Source organism: Microtus oregoni, unplaced genomic scaffold (genome assembly GCF_018167655.1).
Source record: "Microtus oregoni isolate MIOR12 unplaced genomic scaffold, Mior012 000008F_ref0000371, whole genome shotgun sequence".
Taxonomy (NCBI): Eukaryota; Metazoa; Chordata; class Mammalia; order Rodentia; family Cricetidae; genus Microtus; species Microtus oregoni.
Window position 1 is genome coordinate 53,089,319 of NW_024543067.1, and position 21,791 is coordinate 53,111,109.

The 21,791-nt window shown below is 41.8% G+C and overlaps 1 protein-coding gene across 8 annotated transcripts in view; it reads left to right on the top strand.

The window, feature by feature from the left end:
* The window catches only part of Msantd2 (Myb/SANT DNA binding domain containing 2), a 35,052-nt gene extending 16,640 nt beyond the window's left edge, over positions 1 to 18,412 (top strand). Inside the window, exons 1-4 of one of the 8 annotated variants that reach the window (XM_041657661.1) lie at positions 8,061 to 8,191; positions 11,736 to 11,835; positions 13,004 to 13,064; positions 16,928 to 18,412. In XM_041657661.1, the coding sequence (XP_041513595.1) occupies positions 11,760 to 11,835; positions 13,004 to 13,064; positions 16,928 to 17,780 (990 nt within the window). In that variant the 5' untranslated portion in view covers positions 8,061 to 8,191; positions 11,736 to 11,759 and the 3' untranslated portion in view covers positions 17,781 to 18,412. Of the gene's footprint in view, positions 1 to 1,810; positions 1,913 to 8,055; positions 8,192 to 11,579; positions 11,836 to 13,003; positions 13,065 to 16,927 lie in introns of those variants that run through there. The other 7 variants (XM_041657660.1, XM_041657658.1, XM_041657659.1 and 4 more) reach the window with 7 other exon arrangements.
* Positions 18,413 to 21,791: the final 3,379 nt, after the last annotated feature.

Consider the following 21,791-nt stretch of genomic DNA (forward strand, 5'->3'; position numbering starts at 1 on the left):
TACAGGGGATTAGACACCATCACAAAGACATACATGAGAGGCAAAACACCAGTGCACACAAAATGAAAATAAATCATTAAAAATTAAAAAAAAAAATCAAAAACTGCCGGGTGGTGGTGGTGGCACACACCTTTAATCCCAGCACTCAGGAGGCAGAAGCAGGTGGTTCTCTGTGAGTTCGAGGTCAGCCTGGTCTACAAGAGCTAGTTCCAGGATAGACTCCAAAGCTACAGCTTTTCAAGACAAGCTTTTTCTGTGTAGCTTTGGCTGTCCTGAAACTTACTCTGTAATCCCTCCTGAGTGCTGGGATTAAAGTGTGCACCTCCACCTCCTGGCTCATCCATATCTCTCATTTCACTATTTGTGGTGGGTTTTCCTTTGTACTGGCTTCTTGTGGCTTCATTCACTGGATAGGGAGTTATTGGAGTTCTTTTCCCTTTTTGGTCATATGTCAGTGTGTTAATTATGTTTTAGTTATAGTCATACTTAGCCTAAAAGTTGTTGAAATTGATTAGCTAACAAAGCTAAATGTTTCTAAATGATTCTATGTGTTTACATAGCAGTGCCACAAACCCTCACTTAGTATGAAGTCCTTTTGTGTGTTGAATTTATGTTAGCAAATGAAAAATGATTTTAAAAAGGTCTTTTCACTTCTAAAGTGGGTAACATACTGGTGTGACTTGGTTGAAGCTCCTGATTTGTCTCCCTGCCCTGTCCCTCCTGCATGACTCTGGTTTTGGTTTTGGTTTTTCAACACAGTGTTTCTCTGTGTGGCTCTGGCTGTCCTGGAACTCACTCTGTAGCCCAGACTGGCCTCAGACTCACATAGATCGAGCTACTTCTACCTCCCCAACACTGGGATTAAAGGCCTCCTCTGCCTGGCAGTAATAAGGTTCTTTTTGTGGAGATGAAGGGGTGTTGAAATAGTCTTTTTATGTAGTCCTGGTTGGCCTTGAACTTGGGATCATTCTCCAGATGCTGGGATCACTCCTGGCGTGTGGTTCATTTGAAGTGTCATTCACACTTTATTTATTGATTGAATGATTGATTGATTTAGCTTCTTCCAGACAGGGTTTCTCTGTGTAATCCTGGCTGTCCTGGAACTCGCTCTGTAGACCAGGCTGGCCTCGAACTCGCTGAGATCCGCCTGTCTCTGCCTCTCGAGAGCTGGAATTAAAAGTGTGCGCCACCATCGCTTGGCCACACTTTATTCTTCCTGTGTGCCTTTAATTTCCTGCTTTGCTTTACTTGAGTTTACCTTTGTTCACAAGATCCTCCATATACACTCATTGGGGCTGTATCATTTTGTAACAGTTATAGTAGCTAACATTTGTTGAATGAAAGCAATTAGCTACATTGCTTTAAGTGCTCTACTTCTCTTTTAATGCTCACAACAACCTGTGATGAAGTTCTGTCTTCAACTCCGCTTTACAGATGGAGAAATTAAGGCACAGAGATTAATTCGGCTAATGTCACAAAGCTAGCAGGTGGTTACAATAGAATACGCATTCTCACTCCAGACCCTGTGTTTATAACAACTTGGTTTATTTCCTCCTACAAATCATCAGCCCACTTTCTTTAAATTTTGACAACTGCAATAATGTTTTTGGAGCATAAAGCATAAATGTAATACCCAAACCATATAGTAACATTCAGAAGGACACACTACTATGCTTACATATATTTTTCTTTTCTCATTTGTTGTCCACCCCCCACCCCCGACAAAGGGAGGGTCTCATTATCCCAGGCTGGCCTCATACTCAGTACGTGGCTGAGAATGATGTTGAACTGCTGATTTTCCTGTCTCTAGTCCTAGGATCATAGGCATTTGCCCACCATGCCTCATTTGGAGAGATGGCTCGGCGGTTAAGAGCACTACCTGCTCTTTCAAAGGTCCTGAGTTCAATTCCCAGCAACCACATGGTGGCTCACAACCATCTGTAATGAGATCTGGTGCCCTCTTGAGGAAGAGACCTGGTCAGTCGTCCTCATCAACTTAAATCATGAAACCCAATATGGACAAGTTCAACAGAATCACCATATACAGGCGACCCATGCATGCTTCAGCATTGCCAGTGCATAAATTTCATTTCATTCAGGGATCAAACCCAGGACTACATGCATGCTAGGTAAGCATTCTACTAACTGAGCTACAACTTCAGCCTTCTTCTTCTTATTATTTTTTTAATTTTTATTTTATGTTCATTTGTTTTGTTTTGTTTTGTTTTGTTTTTGTCATGGTGTTGGGTCCTCTGAACTGGAGTTACAGACAGTTGTGAGCTGCCATGTGGGTGCTGAGAATTAAACTGATCATCTGAAAGAGCAGTCAGTATTCTTAACCACTGAGCCATTTCTCCGGACCTATTTTGTGTTGGTGTGTGTATGTGTGTTTTTCCGAGATTAAACCCAGGTCCCTTTATATACTGGGCAAGTACCTGTATTTCTCATTGAATTAATTTTTATCATTCAGATTTATGGAATCTTGCCGCCTCTGCTATATTAAATTATGATGCTCAATCTTCTATCTCACTTAAAATTAGGGATGGATTTCAAATAACTTGTATACTTGAGCAGGAAAATACAGTTATAATTATTCTCTATAGTCATTTGGATTTGAGCCCCTCAAAAATTCTTGTAAAACGAGAACTGGCACCACATCATTAGGGAATGTTTGAACTGAAGACTGCTTTTTGGAAATCTGTGTCATGGTTGGACATTAAGGCCATTAACTCTTAAAATGAAACCTATGAATATTTAATGTGATAATATACTGCTTGCTATATTGAGTATCTATCTACAGTGAAACATGTGTCAACTATAGATATGTCCAAGACAGAATCCTTAATTCTTAAAAGGACATGTTTCATCCATCCCATGAGAAGTGGAAGGTCGAATGAACCATTACACCTGAGTTTTCTCATTAAATTATCAACATAAAAAATAGATTTTATTATATAAATATTTTGCCTGCACATAAATTTAAGTCCATCATATATATGTATGCGGTGCTAAAGGAGACCAGAAGAGGGCATTCAGATCCCCTGAACTGGAGTTACAGGCAGTTGTGAGCTGCTATGTGGGTGCTGGGAATTGAACCTGGATCCTCTGGAAGAGCAGACATTGCTCTTAGCTGCTGAGCTGTCTTCCCAGTCTCCATAAACTTTTATTACTAGATCCATTCTTATTATCAGTGTCATTATAACTTTGAACTGTATAATACTCCTTACATGTGTCAAAACTCATGGTGAACAGTGAGTTAGTCAACTCACTGCTACAAAAGAAACTCAACAACAAACACAAATTCTGCTTTGGAAGCGTGTAGCACGAGTTCTAATTGGTCTTAGTAATAAAAACCCAGAGTCAGATGTTAAGGGGTGAAAGCTGAAAAATCAGAGAAGCAGAGCAGTCAGCCACTAGATCTCTTACCTCTGTGAAATCTCCAGACCAAAAAGAGGCCAAGCTCCTGTCTCCTTCCACTTTATATTCCTCTCTCCAACCAGGCATATCACTTTCTGTCTGTCTGTACAGACCTCCAGACCTTTACGGGTTAACTAGTGACTAGCTCCACCCTCTAGCTTCAGGCAAGCTTTATTTGTTAGAGCACAAACAAAATATCACCACAGAAGAGATTAAAACATGAAAATAAAACTAAAGTCTTTATTGTAGAAGATTCATTGTTACTCATTCACACCTTCAAGTCGATGGTGGTTCTTAAGCTGTCAACTCCTCTTAGAGGAGGTGTACTTGATGGGGATGGAGAGATGGCTCAGAGGTTAAGAGCATTGCCTGCTCTTCCAAAGGTCCTGAGTTCAATTCCCAGCAACCACATGGTGGCTCACAACCATCTGTAATGGGGTCTGGTGCCCTCTTCTGGCCTGCAGACATACACACAGACAGAATATTGTATATTTTTTTTTAAAAAAGGGAGGTGCGCTTGAACTATAGCATAAGAAATATCTACAAGGTACAATTTTTTTTACTATAAACACAGATAAGTGTGATACTTACTTGCCAAAAAGTTATAGATTATGACCATTTCCTCATGTTTTCTTTTATTTGCTACATGAGTAAATTTATATGAGTAAATGGTTGGAGATAAGAATGGAGATGAGATGAACTGTAATGAATACAAGCTGTGTTCCACACAATGGCATTTTTAAATCAACAATGGAAGTGTACAGGAAGACAGTTCCATAAGTCCCATTATAATGGAGCAAAAAATTTGTTGACATTTAGTCAAGAGATTGTAACTATCCTTATGTCCTATGACAAAACATTGCTCAGCATATTGTGATTCCGATAGAACAAACCTACTCTGTTGCTAAGCAACAGTCTAGGGCAACGGAGCATGGTGGCTCACTTCTGTAATCTGAGCACTTGCAAGGCACTCCTAGTTTGCTTTCTCTGTTGCTTTGATAAAATGGCCAAAAGCAATTTGAGAAGGAAAGGGTTTACTTCAATTTTACAGCTTACAATCTATCATAAAGAGAAGTCAGGGCCTGGACTCATTTAGGAACCTGAAGACAAGACCTGAAGCAGAGACCGTGGAGGAACACTGCTTACTGACTTGCTCCTCTGGCTTGGGCAGCTTGCTTAATTTTACCACCCAGGACCTCCTGCCCAGGTGTTAGTTACACTGACCATAGTGGTCAAGAAAATACACCGTAGACATGCCCATGATAACTGATAGATTTTTTTCAATTTAGGTTCCCTCTTGCCAGATGATATTAACTTGTGTCAGGTTGACAAAGTAATAAGTAGGCGAGGCTGATGCAGGAAGATTTCGATGAGTGCCAGGATAGCCCGAGTTACAGGGTGAGGCTAACAGGTACCAACTGTTAGTAAATTCGTGACAGTTTTAATGTTTTAGCTGAATACCACTTGGAGTCAGAGCCCCAAAGTGAAGGATGTATCGAGGAAACAGAAGCCTGGAAAAACATTCTGCCGTAGCAACTTTAGAGGAATGCTTTTCCTGGAGTCCAGTCTGTGGATTTTTTATGTTTAACGTTAACAGCCCTGTTTAGTGGTCTAAGGGCTTCCTTCCCTAGCATGCCTGACGGCCCGTTCCCAGTGTCACCTGCCTAGCTGTCGCCAACCTTTCCACAGTATCCTCCAGTTTTGTTGCAGTTCTTTAGTGTTTTGAAATGAGGTCTTCGGTGGCCTAGGCCCTCATTGTATTTCCAGGATGAATTTTAAAATATTACTTATTGCCACTTCAGAAAAGGAATTGTTGCTTATCACAGAAAAAAAAAGTGCCTTGAAAACAAAACAAAACAAAACAAAAACACAGCAGTCTGGCTTGTTGGCGCACACCTTTAGTCCTAGCACTTGGGAAGCAGAGGCAGACAGATCTCTGTGATTTTGAGGCCAGCCTGTTCTACAGAGTTAGTTCCAGGACAGGCTTCAAAGCTACACAGAGAAATCCTGTTTTGAAAAACAAAAACAAAACAAACAAAAGAAAGTAGAATGAGAACTTTATTCATTCTTTTTGATTATTGTGATAGGGTCTGGCTGTATAGCCCAGGCTGGAGAGATGGCCCAGTGGTTAAGAGCATTGCCTGCCCTTCCAAAGGTCCTGAGTTCAGTTCCCAGCAACCACATGGTGGCTCACAACCATCTGTAATGGGGTCTGGTGCCCTCTTCTGGACTGCAGACATACATGCCAGATAGAATATTGTATACATAATAAATAAGTAAATATTTAAAAAAATAGAATAGGCCAGAATTTTCTATCCTCCTGCCTGTCTCTCTTTTTTAAAATTATTTTTATTTCATGTGTACTTGTATTTTGCCTGCATGTATGACTGTGAAAGTGTCAGTTTCCCTGAAACTGGAGACAGACAGTTATGAGCTGCCATGTGGGTGCTGGTTATTGAACCTGGGTCCTCTGGAAGAGCAGCCAGCGCTCTTAACTACTGAGCCATCTCTCCAGCCCCGTGCCTCTACTTCTCTAGTGCCGGGGTAACAAATGTGCACCACCACATGTAGGAAACTTTTTTTTTTTTGCTTAAATAAGTCATTAAAATGAATTGAGAAACCAAGTAATATGTGATTTTTTTTTCTGAATCAGATACTGTTCTCCTTTGTTTTTATTTACTTGCTTGTTTGTGAGTTTTACTGAAATTTTCTTTAGGAAAAAAAAAATCAGAGAATCTTGGTGCTGTGTAGTATGCCTTTGGCTCCAGCTTATGAGAAGTTGAGGTGAGGAAATCTCTTGACTTTGGGTTCGGCATTGGCAGCACTCAGGTTCCATGTGTGGTGGTGCTATCACCTGCTAAGCCCTCCTGCTGGCCCTGGTTGTGCCAGTCTTTAGACTCCTCCGAAACCTGACTTCCTGAATTTACTATGTTCTTTTATGGAAGAAAAGCCTGTGAGCTGTACGGCAAACATAAAACAGAGGTGTGTGAACTCCTCGCAGTTCGTGAGAAGTTGTGATGTGTGCATTTTCCTCAGGAGGGGATCCATGGCTCCAATAGGCTGAGGATCTCTCCTGGCTAGGAAAAGGGAAAGCCAAAGGTTTAGAATTAGAAGGTTTTTACTTTTTTTACTTGCCAAAATTTGTTCTAACAATAGAACAGGGGTGGAGTGGAGGGGAGGGGAGGGGAGGATGGTAACACAAATTTCCTATATTTTTTCTTAGTTCTTGTGGAAAGTCAGTTTGCCAGATACTAAATGCATAAAATTAGGTATGATAAATACTAAGATTTTTGCCCAAATGGTTTTGTTTTATTTTTTTCTGCCCAAAATTTGCAATTGTATGTCAAAATATATAATTTCAAATTTATGCTTTTGGTTTGTTTGTTTCTTATTTTAAGTCAGATCTCTCTGTTTAGCTCTGGCTGTCTTGGAACTCTGTGTAGATCAGGCTGGCCTGGAACTCACAGATTCTCCTCCCACCCAGTGTTGGGATTGCAGGCATGCGCCACCTACTGTTAGCATGTTAGTCAAGCACTCTACCTACTGAGTTACTTCCCCAGCCCCCATATATTAGCGTGTGCCTGTGTGTGTGTGTTGCTTAAGATTGAACCCAGGGCCTTATACGTGCTGGGCAAGTACTCCACTGAGCTGTGTCCTTAGACCTTTTGAGTTTTTATTAAACTTGGTGTTTTGTTGCCTTAGTTAAGAGCCTCTGGTTGTAACTATAAATAGTTCAAAGGGAAAAGATCTATTTTACAGAGACTACTCATTTCTCTTAGAGGTATTTGTTTGGGGTTGTTTCCCAGAGACAAGGTCTCGCTGTATACCAGGCTGGCCTTGAACTTGTAGCAGTCTTTCTGTCTTGCATGCTGGTATTATAGATTATAGATGTGAACTGCCATGCCCAGTTCGAAGTGTTATTTTGACACTTTTATAAGAAAAACCTCCAGTTTTTGGAGATTCCCTTCCTGTGTAATTCCCCTTCTCCATATGACTTTTGAAGACTAGTTTTAATCGTTTGAGTGAGAGGAATTTTGGTTTTGTCATTGTTTAGTTGGCCACTGAGTATGTTTAGTATGGCCAGTTTGACAACTGCATATGAAAAGCGGTGTACTGTTTGTTTCTCTTATAACATTGTTTCCTGCTAATACAACTAAGCTATCCTCCCTGCGGGTTCACTTTATTCTTTATCTGACAGTGTAGACCAGCGAAGCCAGTGTTTTCTAAAAGCATGGTTATACAGCTATTGTGACTGATCTCTGCGCCTCCTCACTGTATGCTCTGACCAGTTGCTCTCAGCTCTTTTAGATCAGTGGTTTTTGTCATGGTGACTATTTTGTTAATATGAAGTGGGTTAACTACAGAGCCAGTAGCAGAACCCTTGGCCTGTGCCTGTATGAGCTATTTAGTTTTCTCCTGTATTGCCAAACCAGGGAGGAACTAGCTCTTCCCACTCTCTGAATACAAGAGCAGGGACTGAGGACACTGAAGTGAAAACACCTCAGTCTCACCCTTAGTGAGTTAGTAATGTCAGGAAGGGCTTTTGAAGCCTCTGGCCCTGCTTGTAGATCTTATTTTCCAAGCCTTTCATTATTTTATTTGCCCTTTTCTGAACTCTACAATTTCCCTCTCTTGTAGCTGGTTCGATGCCCAGAACTGAATGCTGTGCTCCAGCTGTGGTCTCACCGGTGCTGACTAGAGAGGAAGAGCCACCTTCATAGCTTACATGTGATTCCTCTGCCTATACAACCCAATACTGGATTTGCTTACTTTGGCAAGATAGCTGCATTGTGCACTGTATTAATGTTACGTGTACTGTAACCCTGGGTCTTTCTCTGCATTGCTGCCGTCAAACCTCAGTCCTGCCAATCTAAAAGTCCTGCCTTTGTGTACCCGCCCTCTTCCCCATAGACCCCCCCCCCCACATTCATTCACAACGGATGTCATCTTTTTATTCTCTAATTCCCTTTTACTTTAATCTTAAACTCTGGCAAGACTTTCACTCTGTCTTATAAATTGTCAGCTGTCAGCCCCCTCCCTCCCCGCTTTGGTAATGGAGCACCCCACAAGCCTTTTCTCTAGTTCTTTTCCATTTGTAGTCCTGTAACCCAAGCATTTGGTGTGGTGGATTCATAAGCTTTCACCTGGTGTTTGTGAATCAGGTGCTGGGAATAACTCTGGTTGGCCCCTGAAGTTCTTGCCTTGCTTTGTCTAGATTTCTTCAACTCCTTGGGACCTCTGTCTGGGTGGATAGTATAGTTTTATAGCCCCTCCTCCAGGGAGGAGATGCAAATGGACTGTCAACTTAATAGATTCCTAATAGACAGAAGTTAACTGTTGTCTTTTAATAGAATAGCCTTTAGTTTTTAAGTTTTTCCAGTTAGAGATCAATTTGCTATACATCTCTGAGGTGAGTGAGGTAAATGAAGGAAGTGAAGCGAATTTTTTTAATGTTAAGTAGGCTGTGGTTCACCGGGAAAGCCAAAATGTGAATCTTGTTGGATTTGGTAGCTTACTCAAGTGGGAGCTGCAGCCTCATTTTCCTGGACTCTGGAGCATCCTGATGCCTGATTTAGAGAAGGGTTTGTTTAGGATTGTTGATCCAGCCGCCCAGTCTTTTAATTATATGCTTTGATTAAGCATTTAGAGGGTAATGTATTCTATAATCTTTTCTGTGGGTGGTAAGAATTGGAAGGTCTCCAAATGTCCTTTTTATCTGTGTCTGAGCTCTCAAAGTGAATCCTAGTGTGTCTTAGGGTAGCAGTTAAGACACCTCAACCCCTCCCCACACCGTCTAGTGGATGTTCCCTATTTAAACAGACTGTCCTTGAGTTTTGGGCATTATCAGACCTACAAGGTACTGTTTACATGTATTTGTATCTTGAAGGAGAGAAAGTTGATTTGAAAATTTTAATTTTAGTGCCATTTCAGTATATCAGATTATTATGGTTTTAGACATCACCTGGTAGATGTCAGCACATTGTAAGCATGTGTTGCAGGTGTATATTACAACTAAGAGGTGTGTATAGCTGCCAGAGACCACTGATTTTAGTATTCGCAACTACATAACCAAAGGAAATTATAAGCTCAGTTTGGTGGCTTTGAAGAATGTCCTTTCTCTGGTTCCTCCCCATGCATATTATCAAAATTTGGTGAACTTATTTTTGATCAAGAGAATGAAAGTTTGCAAATATAGGAAGAAATTCATAGATGTGCTTGTGCCTCTGTCACTTCCTCATAAGTACGGTGCCTTTCTAAAAGGAAACGTTAGTTTTGTTCCTTAGCTTTTGGAGCAGCCCTCGGTGACAGAGCCAGTCAACTGGACTTTGGTGTTCTGTAGGCAGCCAGTAAGTAGTGAGACCATCTCCATTTATGGTCTCAGAAGAGGGAAAGGGACAGGACTGGAACTCTCTATTTACAGTCCTTAGGAATCAAGAGTGGTTGGGGTGTTCTTGGAGGCAGAAACTAGGCATTGTAAGATAAAAATAAATTGTCAGGGGCTGTTTGCAATTCAAATTCCTATCTCTGAGGAGGGCAGAGGGTGCTGGGAAAGGGGGGTATGTCCAAAGTCAAGTGAGATTTGCAACGCTTGTCTCTTTCCTTTGGGAGATTTGACCATGACACACATTTTCCAAGTTTATGTTTCTGGATTATTCTAGAAAGTTTTGTTAAGGGGTCATGATTCTCTGTTGAAAAAAGAAAGCTGAGATGACTTTTAAAGAGTTTGTGGGAAGCCTCGTTCTCTGTAAGGTACCATTTGAGGCTGTGGGAGAGGTGCTATGAAAGGGGTGCTGTCTGGGGGATGACCATGTCTCATGCTTTTCTTACTTATTATTCTTTTTGCCTGTGTGGGTTTCTGGCCTCAAGGGACAGATTTAAAGAGTCTTTGAGGGAGTGTGGTAGACTGTCAGCTGTCATTTAAAGGCACTGCACTCTTCATGGAGATGCCCTCACGACCCAGACTTGGTTTCATTTGGTGAGAATAGGTCAAGTATTGGCATATGGAAGGCAGTCTCTCCTTTAGGAGAATCAGATATTCTTGATAACACATATACATTAAGTTAGAGATAAACTAGTTTTAACAGTTCAGTTAGAAAAGTTAGATTTTTGTCTCTCGAAAAAATTCTGAGTGAAACTCTATATAGTAGAAAAGGGATTGGAAGGAAGAATGGGAGGCGAAGACAGGGAGAGCCTGAGTGAGACCAGAGCATCAAGCTGAGACAAGGCCCTTGATTGATCTTTTGATAGATATATCGAGAAAGATAGCAGGAGGTGTGCGCCCTTCACTTCGGGACACTGGGCTAGTCTGAAATCTACTAGAATGAGAGGCCGTGAGAACTGAGAGCTGAACCAGGCTGCGTTACCCGGTTTTGTCCTTGAGCTTGCACAATGGTATTTGCTGTGTGTCAAGTGACAGAGAAAGAGCAAGATGACTGTCTCACCTCCTAGAAAGATTGTTGGCCCTGATTGTTGGTTTGTTTAGTTGACAATTTCAGTTGGTAGACTAGTAAAATGTAGGTATTAATGTAATACTTACTTCTTGGTCATTGGGTCTGAGACTGGAGACTTAGGACATTTTTTATTTGATTTCTGTTTAAATTGTAGAAGTTTTTACCGTGACAGAGTGAGTTAGCGAGGAACACAGACTCTGTAAGGGATCTGTCTTGTTAGCTACTTGTCTAGGCAACTGTTTTCCCCTGTACTCCTTAACCAAGGGTAAGGAAGATGTTCTTCACTTGGGGAAATTCTTTTTTCTGTCCTTCCCTCACATTTTCCAAATTCTGGGCACCATAGCAGCTCTCTCTTGTGGCAGGTGTGCATCCTATTGGCTGGCTGGTATTTCGTTTTTTTCCTCCCCCTTATCCTTTTTAAGTGGGGGAGGGGGCATATAATATGTGTATGTGGGAAAATGCAATAATGTTGTAATGTTTCTTGTTGTTTTAATTGATAATTGCAAAATAATTGTTTGAATTATAGCATGTTTGAGTAAATGCTAAATTAGTATTTTTCTAATATAATAATGAATTTGAAATCTAGTATTCCTGTAACAATGTGTCTGTGTTTGTCTGTCTGTGTCTGTCTGATAGTAATTAATATCTGTGGTCCGTATCTGGAGGAGGAAGTACAGCTTTAAAGGAATAACAAAAGACTTTGTGTCTTAGACCCTTCGCAGGTGTTACAGTCGGGTGAAAGAACATGGTGTTGGGAAAAGAAAGAGCAGTTACACATTTGAACAGTTGGAACAGGTGTTTGGTCAGGGAGGATGGGATGCTCAGCCCTGCCAGCCTGTACTTATTAACAGTAGTGGCTTGTACCAGGAGCTGGAGTCAGATGGCAGCACTATGGAGGACTATTCACAGGAGGACTGGGGAAACCACAGTCAGGATCTCCATGGCTATCCAACAGATCAGGAATTGGGTAAGAAAACCAATGCATGTGTGTTGTGTGTGTATGCATGCCTGGTATGTGCACTGGTATTTATCATCTGTGATAGCTTCTAGTGCTGGCAGCACAAGGCGTATTGCTAAACTATTTGAGCCAACATGGGCATATTTGGTTTGGGTGATTTGGGTACCGCTAAGCTCCCTACAGATAGAAGAATTCCTAGTCTGAGTCATACAAGGAGGTTCACTGACAATCTTCTGCAACTCAAAATACCCTGCTCTTTGTAGCGCTAAGGTTCCTGCCAAGAGCATTGACTTTTGCTCCAGCTACATTTGATGGGCCATATAAGAGGATACATGTAGTCTTTTTCCTTACATCTCTGTATGTCAAGTCCACCAGTTTTGATTTTCTTATGTGGGAAATACAGCTCAGGTTTTAGCTGTAGCCTATGTATATCACCAGCAAGTTGTGTAATGAGTATGTTAGGAATAAATGCCCTTCCGCCTCAGGAGGTGCTCAGGATTGACTCTATACATTTGTTTCCCTTCCTTAAGGAAAAAAAAAATTACAGAAATCTTGCCCGGTGACAGAGAAATAAAGAAAAAGGGTAGATTGTTATCATAGTTTCTATTAGTACTTTAGAACTTCTTCCAAATATTGGAATGGGAAAAGAAAGAGGCTCTCAAATTGGTAAGATTATCAGCCATACGTAAGAAAACGAAGACTGGAAGAATAAGAATAGATGCCAAATGATCTGGCCTTTCAATCTCACAAGACCAGTAAGGCCTAGATTGCAGTGTCTTACAACCCTGTTTGCTGTAAAGAGTTAAATCACCCAGACCTCGAAAAAAGTAACACACAGAATATGCTGATCCTCGTATTTGGGGGAATAATTACTTACACTGTAAAGCCTACGTAGAAAACCTAAATAGAGCATAATCATTTTCGTTCTTGTTCTTTCAAAATCATGTTTGCAGTGAAATTAAGCTTTAAGCTCCTCGCTTGAAATCCACTGGTGACCTTGAAGAATTTTATACTTGGGAAGCCTGGTTTCTGATCTTGCATATAAATGTTCGCATCTCATTATATAAAGTTATATTTTTAAGTCTGGTACAGGGCAGTAAATAGAGCTACTTATCCACATAAATGTGTGCCACCATTTACAAAAGTATAACTTCTTTCAAAATTCTTTGTTTTTCAGATGAAATGCCAGTTTCAAAGAGAACATTAAAAATAAAACAAGAGTCTCCTGAAGAAGCACAGTAAGTACATGCTTCATTTTTTTCACCAATATGTCTAAATTTAGTGACCAAGGCATGGTATAGAAACTCCAGCCTTACCACCATGGAAGCGTGTCTGCTCTTTCTCCACTCTGCCACTAGGGACCTGAGATGCTGCATTTTACATACAGAAAGAAGAAACGTGTTACATGGAATCATGCGTTTCCTGTGTGGACGTGCTTCCTAAGACACAAGATGAGCCACAAAGACTTGAGCTTAGTGGGGCTGGGTGAAATGGTAGAGGGCCAAAGGGACATAATTTCTCTATAACACTGCAGTTTGAGAACAGAAAGGAAGCTCTTAGGTGACCTACTTACCATGTAGAAGTCAGCTCCTGGAGGAAAGACTGAGAAGGTCCAGGATAGAGCCTCTCACTGGCCCAACTGCTGTTCTTTCCCCTAAGAGTTTGTACCGTCCGTTACACTTACAGTTCTTTTTAATGGCTTTAAGTGAGTTCCTTATCAAAGCCCTTTAAAAAAATTAGTTTGGGGCTAATTGAAGAGCACTACTCACTTGTCTTCCTGGTAACCTTGAATTCATAGCACCCACATCTTGTGTGTTGCATTCCATATGTGTGATCTTGACATTTGAGACAGGAAGACACAAGCTGCCACTTGTCACTAGCTTTAAATGCTGGAACTTCATTGGTACTGGATCTTCAGAAGCCAGGAAGTAGGTAGATCTCAGGAACTACTCAAATAACTATGGTGCCAAATTGCTCCACACTTCTGAAATACCCTCGTGCTGAGGCCAGTAGGACTTTTTAGTATGCTCTGTCCTCTGCTGCTCTTTTTCTCCTAAGGAGTGAGAGGTTCTGAAAGAGCCGTTTACTGCTTGGTTAGCACTTCTGCAATTCCTCGCACTGTCTGCCTAGTGCTCATCATGGGACGTGTTGACTAAAATAAAAATAGCTTGGTTTGGGCAGTGGGTTGAGTTTTGTTCTCTCTCTCTCTCTCTCTGCATCTGTGGGGTTAGTTAACAAACTGATCCATGCATCACCAAGAATATTCACTAAATCATTTTGTTAACTTTTGTTTTCTAAGTGTCTGCTGTATGCAAAACACTAAGATAGTTCAGTGAACAAAATGAACAAGTCTCTGCCCTCTACTCCGTCTCCTATGTGTAGTCCTCCCTGAGATCAGTAAAACACGTTAAGGGCTGGAGAGATGGCTCAGTGTTTAAGAGCACTGACTGTAAAAGCATGGGAGTGGGAGTTCAGATCCCAGCACCTATGTAAGAAAGTTGGGCCTGGTCCTGTTATCACACATAAAGCTTGCACTGAAGGAAATGGAGCTTTGGGGTGGGCAGCTGCCTCTCAACTCAAAAAATGAAAGCTCCAACTTCAGTGAGAGAGGTGTCTCAAAGGAACATAGCTGAGAATGGTAGAGGAGGATACTTCTGCCCTCTTCTGGCTTCTGTACAACACATAAGTGTGCATACAGCAAACACATTTAATTCCTTTAAAAGAAGGAAATATGGGGCTGGAGAGATGGCTCAGTGGTTAAGAGCATTGCCTGCTCTTCCAAAGGTCCTGAGTTCAATTCCCAGCAACCACATGGTGGCTCACAACCATCTGTGAGGAGGTCTGGTGCCCTCTTCTGGCCTTCAGGCATACAGACAGAATATTGTATACATAATAAATAAATAAATAAATAAATATTTAAAAAAAAAATAAAAGAAGGAAATATACAAATGATTCAATGACTATGAAAGGTAATTCTCTTTTGACGTGTTGTCCCACTCAGTCAAATAGAGTAAGCGAGGAGTGAGCACCTTCATCTTCCCTGAGGAGGGAAGTAGGTCCCCAGCGAGCCAGTGCTTTCATTAGGTGCTTGCTTGGTCTCGAGAAGATTCCAAGCCAGACTCCTGGGTGACTGATAAACGTAAGGTACTCTTAGGTCCCAAGAAGCACCTGATAACACAGTGTTAGCCCTTTGTATTTTGTAAAGATAGGCCAGGGAGATGCTGTTCTGTATGTCCTCTAGAATGCTCCAAAGCTCTTCTAGAAGATACAAGATTTTAAAAGGAAAGTCTAAAGGACTGTGGCCTCTTTTGAAGATTCTGTTAGCAGAGAGCAGGAGAGAAAGCTCAGTGATTGAGTGCTTGGTGTTCTTGTAGAGGCCTCAATTTGAGATCCCAGCATTGGTGTCCAGAGGCTCACAGCTGCCTCTAACTCCTAGGCCTCCACCAGCACTTGCATACACTCACTTCCCCCTCCCAAATAGTAATTTTTAAAAAATGTACTCTTAGCAAATCCCCCTTTTTGATTGCAAGTATGGTCTAAGCACTTTAGTAGGTTAAACTTCGAATTGATTTTTAAAAATATAATAACTCGATTGCCAAGTTAATATTGAATAAGCCAAATTTACCATATCAAAGTTCGGCCATACTTAGCAAATATTTTTAAAAAATATTTTGTTTTGTTTTATGCACACATTTGCCTGATTGAGGGTGTTGGATCCCCTAGAACTGGATTTACAGACAGTTATGAGCTGTCATGCTAGTGCTGGGAATTGAACCCAGGTCCTCTAGAAGAGCAGCCAGTGCTCTTAACTGCTGAGCTATCTCTCCTGATTGCCACCTCCCCTACTCCTTGAGACAGGGTCTTTACATAGCCTTGGCTGTTCTGGAACTCACTGTGTGACCAGGCTGTCCTTGAACTCAAAGAGATCACCTGACTCAACCTCCCAAGTTCTGGGCTTAAAGGCATACATCACTATTCCCAATGAGAAACAACTTGGAATTGCATTTATGTAAATTACATGAAGTGTCAGTCAATACATTAGCTAATAGCCTGTTAGTTTATTAGTTCATAGCATGTTCTATCTTGATATGCTAATTACAGAAGTCATAACTGAAGATTTCTGTAATTTCACCTTTAATATTCTAACTAAAATTTGGGAGTGGTAATGAGTTCATACTAATTCATTTAATTAGAAATGGCATATTGCTCATGTCCTTAGTCATAACCACGTAATTATCTCTCCAGCACATGTGTGAAAATGACTGGACTGTCATAAATTCTGTTTTAAGAATTGTTATCTGGGGCAGCGCTGGTGCTTTGTTAAAGTAGCCTTTGGGTTTTGCACGTTGGCCCGGCGTCCACTATAAGAATTATGATAACCATTTATTAAAAATTTGTGATCTGCTGGGCAGTGATGGCACATGCTTTTAATCCCAGCACTCAGGAGGCAGAGGTGGGCCAGGTGGATCTCTGAGTTTGAGGCCTGCCTGATCTACAGAGTGAATTCCAGGCCATCCAGAACTACACAGAAAAACCTGGTCTTGAAAAACAAAACACAAAACAAAGCAAAAAAAAAAAAAATAATAATAATCATGCTCCTGAGAGGTATCAGTGACAGCACTAGTGATGAAAGTGCTTGTTCCAGCCTGGAAGCCCACGGCCAATCCCCGGAGTGCATGGGAAAGTAGGAGAGAAGCGACTCCAAGGTTTCCTTCTGACCTCCACACTAGTGACGTGCCACATACATACACACAATAGTAATTTTCTAAAATTTCATCGTTTCTGAAATCCTGGGATCTTAAGAATTTATATTTATTAAATTTAATACAGTGAGACTATGAAAAGCAGTTCATTTTTAATTCTAGGAACTCAATGGGATATTTCTGACATTTAATGCAGTGACCTTCCAATGTAGAAGCCTTTCTGAGATGTGGGTGTTTAAATGTAACGTTTTACTTACTCTTGTTGGCAGTGTTTTAAGATCTAGTGGTGCCCAGAATGGGCAGTTTAGGCACTGAACATTTCCATCATCTTAGAAAATTCTGTTAGATGTTGCTGCTCTAGACACTTCAAGAATTTGACTGTTAATTTCTCTTTCTAGGAAACGAGACACCATGCAGAATATTGTACAGATTTTGGAGTCAGTACAGTTGAAATGGGAACTGTTTCAGAGTTGGACAGACTTTTCAAGGCTCCATCTTTCCAATAAATTGGCCATTTTTGGAATTGGCTATAACACCCGCTGGAAAGAGGATATCCGTTACCATTATGCTGAGATCAGTTCCCAGGTGCCCCTTGGTAAGCGTCTTCGGGAGTACTTCAACTCTGAGAAGCCTGAGGGACGAATAATCATGACCCGAGTGCAGAAAATGAACTGGAAGAATGTGTACTACAAGTTCTTAGAGATCACCATTAGTGAAGCCAGGTGCCTGGAGCTGCACATGGAAATTGACTGGATACCCATTGCCCACTCCAAGCCAACGGGTGGGAATGTTGTTCAGTATTTACTGCCAGGAGGGATTCCGAAAAGTCCAGGTCTTTATGCCATTGGCTATGAAGAATGTGTTGAGAGGCCCCTCACCCCAGATGTCGAGCGCCAGGCCCTGGACCCAGGAAAAGAAGGCCGGGTTGGCCTGGAAACCCTCTCAGCACAAGCCTCGTTGCACGTGGAAGTAGAACCCACCCGGATCATCTACTGCTACCTCGGAATCGCTGAGGTCAGGACTCTGCAACAGTGCTTGTTTTTACATTTCCAAGCAAATACCAAAACCTTCAGTAAAGAGTGGGTTGGTATTAATGGATTTTTGTCTCAGAACTGTATTGTGGATCCTGGAATTTCCCCCAAATCCATCTATATCAAATTTGTAGAAGTAGAGAGGGATTTTCTTTCTGCTGGCTCATTAGTTGAGTGTCTGGAAAAAGCCATTGGATATCCCTTAAAATTTAACAACTGAGTGTCATCCTTCATAAGGATTTGGGCGTGTGCATTCTTCTCCATCCTTCCTGTTCCCCAGACTACCCCCAGTCCAGATGCTGCCCTCAGCCTCTCCGTGGGAACTCTGTCCACGATGAGACCAATGCAACATCTCAAGCAGCATAGCAGACACTGGGCAGAAAGGCAGACCTCACTGAAATGCTCATTTCGAGCAAGCAGGTCTTGCATGGTGGGGCAGTTCTTTTTTAAAAAAAGAAAACATTGATTTTTAAATGGATTTTAGAGCCCTGAAATGAACAAATGTAGGTACATTCCATATTGGACAAAACTTATACTTTGAGTTTCATATGAAATTGAAAATTGTATTTTTTTCACAATGTTTCATTTTTACACATCTCTATAAGTATTATTTACAACGTTGAATAAATAAGCAATAGATAATGACAAGTAAATCTTGAATCACAGTAAATAAGGCTGTTTTTCAATATTACCTTTAGCTACTATTGTGTATAATTTAGAGTTTCATCTTTTTCACCAACCAAGTGTTTTGCTATTTCCAATCAGTGTTGCCTGCAAAGACTTTTGTTTATGTGATGTACGATTTTTATGGTTGTGTTACCATTTAAATTAAAAAAAAATATTAAAGGAATTCCTGACCTTTTGGGTTGCTAGTTGAGCTTTCTGTACCAGAGTGTGGCTGCATTGATTGTGGGGCTCATGTCCAGCTTCGATGGAAGAGTGAAGAAGCCGAGGCTGGGCTCTGTCCAGTGCTAGTGCTCATCTAGAATGCTCAGGGCCCTAGGTTCAGTCCCCAGTACTGGAAAGAAAAGAATGGCCATACCAAACAGAGCATGCTGTTTCTCTATGTGTGAACAATGACCATAGTCCTTGTCGAGAGTTTCAGAAGGCATTCGACACCACAGTGTGTCTGTCCCTAGAAAACGACTGCGGGGATCTGCTTCTGACTTTGGGAGTACACATGGGCAGGGCGCTTTGACTCCTTGCCTTTCACTCAGTAACTGGAGTGAGTCTCCTAAGTACTGAGAGGACAGACGTAATGCCAACCTAGTGTGTCTAAAAAGAGAAAGTGAAGAGCCAGTAGAAACACAATACTAATGCCTTTGAAAAGCAATCCACGAGAGGAGAAACTGGAAGGTGTCGGTCCAGTAGATAAGGACTCTTGCACAGTCCTTTTCCGAGATTCCAGTGGGTCAGGCTCCACTCCACCTGGATGCTAGTGCGCTTGGCTAAGAATAGTCTCCAGTAGTCAAGGGTCACTTGGTCTTGTGACAGGAACTTGCTAGTTTGGCATTTGTCTTTAATGGTTCCTCAGCATCTCTCAGGTGTTCTGCTTTAAGAGGACAGCAAATCCAGATGAGAACTCTTAAGTCTCTGATTTTGTATACTGTTGAAAGTAAGACCACAGCCAGAAAGGAGGTGGTTAGTCCCAGCACCTGGGAGGCAGAGGCAGAGGCAGACGGATTTTTTTTTTAAATTATTTTATTGGTGTTTTAACCTGTATGTATATCTGTGTGAGGATGCTGGATCCTGGAGTTACAGACAGTTGTAAGCTGCCATATGGGTGCTGGGAATTGAACCCCGGTCCTATAGAAGAGCAGTCAGGGGGCTGGAGAGATGGCTCAGAGGTTAAGAGCACTGCCTGCTCTTCCAAAGGTCCTGAGTTCAATTCCCAGCAACCACATGGTGACTCACAACCATCTGTATGGGGTCTGGTGTCCTCTTCTGGCCTGCAGACATACACACAGACAGAATATTGTATACATAATAAATAAATAAATAAATTAATTAATTAAAAAAAAAAAGAAGAGCAGTCAGTGCTTTTAACCGCTGAGCCATCTCTCCAGCCCCAGGCAGACAGATTTCTAAGTTTGAGGACAGCCGGGTCTACAGAGTGAGTTCCAGGACAGCCAGGGCTACACAGAGAAACCTTGTCTCAAAAACTAGAAGTAAAATAAAAATTGCTTATGTAAACCCACAAAATTAAGTCACATTGGTGATTTTCCCCTTCTTATTTCAATATCATTTGGCCAATTCATGCGTGTATGTTTTTCTAGTGATCTAGAGCATTTTTAACCACTGGGATGGTTTATATTATTTGAGTCTGGGCTTATGGAGTTACCTTTTTTGTGATGTAAGCTGCTAAGAATAGGTGCCACTTGGAGAGTATAAATATCCCGAGACTGTCGTTGCAGCACCTGCTCAGTGTGCTCTGTGTGTGTGTGTGTGTGTGCGCGCTCGTGCATAGGGGCCTTGGAAGAGTCTTGTAAGTTTAACCTTTGGTTCTAAGGCTAAGGTGTATTGATGATCGGACAGCAGCAATCTCGTAATTAACAGTGGCAAACTGGAGGAACAAACATTACCAGGAATATTAAATGGCCCCTCCAATACAGCCACTGACCAATCAAGAACTAACATTAATACTGAATTTTTCTATATCCCTTCCTTGGCTAGTAGTTACTAGGTGGGGCAGAATATTTTAGGAACATTTGGTGAGGACTTTACCTGCATAATGTTACTGGGAGTGTGGCATTGTTAGACTCCTGCCATCAGGATGAGGGCAAAGATGAGACCAAGCTTGGGTTTCTGTTTGGCATGAAATGGTTTGAAGGTCAGGGAAGAGGACAAAACTGAGTGTTGGGAAATGGAGGCTTGTCAGGACCATGACTTGCTGATAGGAGTATCCTATCTGACCAGAGCAGTCTAGAAAAAGGTACCAGGATGTCTGGTAACTGGGCATTACCTAAAACAAGCGTACTACAGTTAAGGCCATAAGTATGCTTTTTATCTGATCCAGGAGTGATGGAGGCCCTTTATTCAAATGTTTTTAAAGACTTTTAGAATTACTTTTTAAAAAATTTTAACTTTCTTTACATGCATGAGTGTTTTGCTTGCATGTATGTGTTTGTGCCACACGTGTGCTTGGAGGTCAGAATAGAACATCAGATCTCCTAGTTTTGGAGTTCTGGATGGTTGTAAACCATGCGGATGCTGGGAACTGAACCCTTGTCCTCTGCCCAGTCTGTCTCTCCAAGCCCAGATTATAAATTCTTCGGAAGGTCTGAGAAGTGTGGTAGAGAGAAACCTATGAAGTTGTGAACTAGGCTTGCACACATCCAATGTTTATGTAAGCAGTTCTTAGTACAGGTGTGTGTTGATAGAGAGTTTTTACACCGCAGTGGAGAGCTGTCTACCCTAAAAAGTAAGCCAGAGCTTGTGGTGTGTCGTAGAGCGTCCCTGCTCACGTATTGACTTCCTCAGGCTCAGATGTGGTTGGAATAGGAGACAGTGAGGAAAATTCCTTTTGGTAAAAGCCTGGGAAGACTGCATCTGTGTCACATGGAGACAGTCACTCTTGTCATCCTTGTGGCCGTCCTGTACCTAAGGTAAGGTTTTTGGGAAACAGCTTCTGGACCACAATGGGCACCTGAGTCATCAGATGCATCGTGTCTGGGCTAGATCCAGGGCTTTGTACCCCCTTTTCCTGGGAGGAGCTATTTGGAGTGACAGTCCTGGTCCAGAAATGAATGAGGACTTTTTACACGAGGAGCTCAATGGGGCTGGAGAGATGGCTCCGAGGAGCATTCTGGTTTGACTCTGAACACTCAGATGGCCGTTCGAAACAGACTATTGCTCCAGTTCCAGGGCATTCAACACCCTCTTCGGGCCTCTACAGGAACCGGACACGTCGTATACAGACAACACGTGCAGGCAAAATGCCCATTTTTAAAAGTATAATATTCTGAAATCTAGAAAAATTTGAATTTGGTAGACTAGGATAGACTAGCACCACCTCTTTGACAATCCCAGTTTGAAGGTCTCTGCACTTGACTGAGCTGCCAAGAGGTAGATTCCAGAGATGTCAGGAGCAGCCTAGTGTTTGCGCAGGCATTTCGTAGAGCCACTGCATGACGGGTATTTGAAGAGGAGCCAGGCTGGCCGCACTGGCAAGAAATTGCTGGGGCTCTACAGGTGGGGAAAGTCATTACGCAATGCTGGAGCGGGTGCAGTG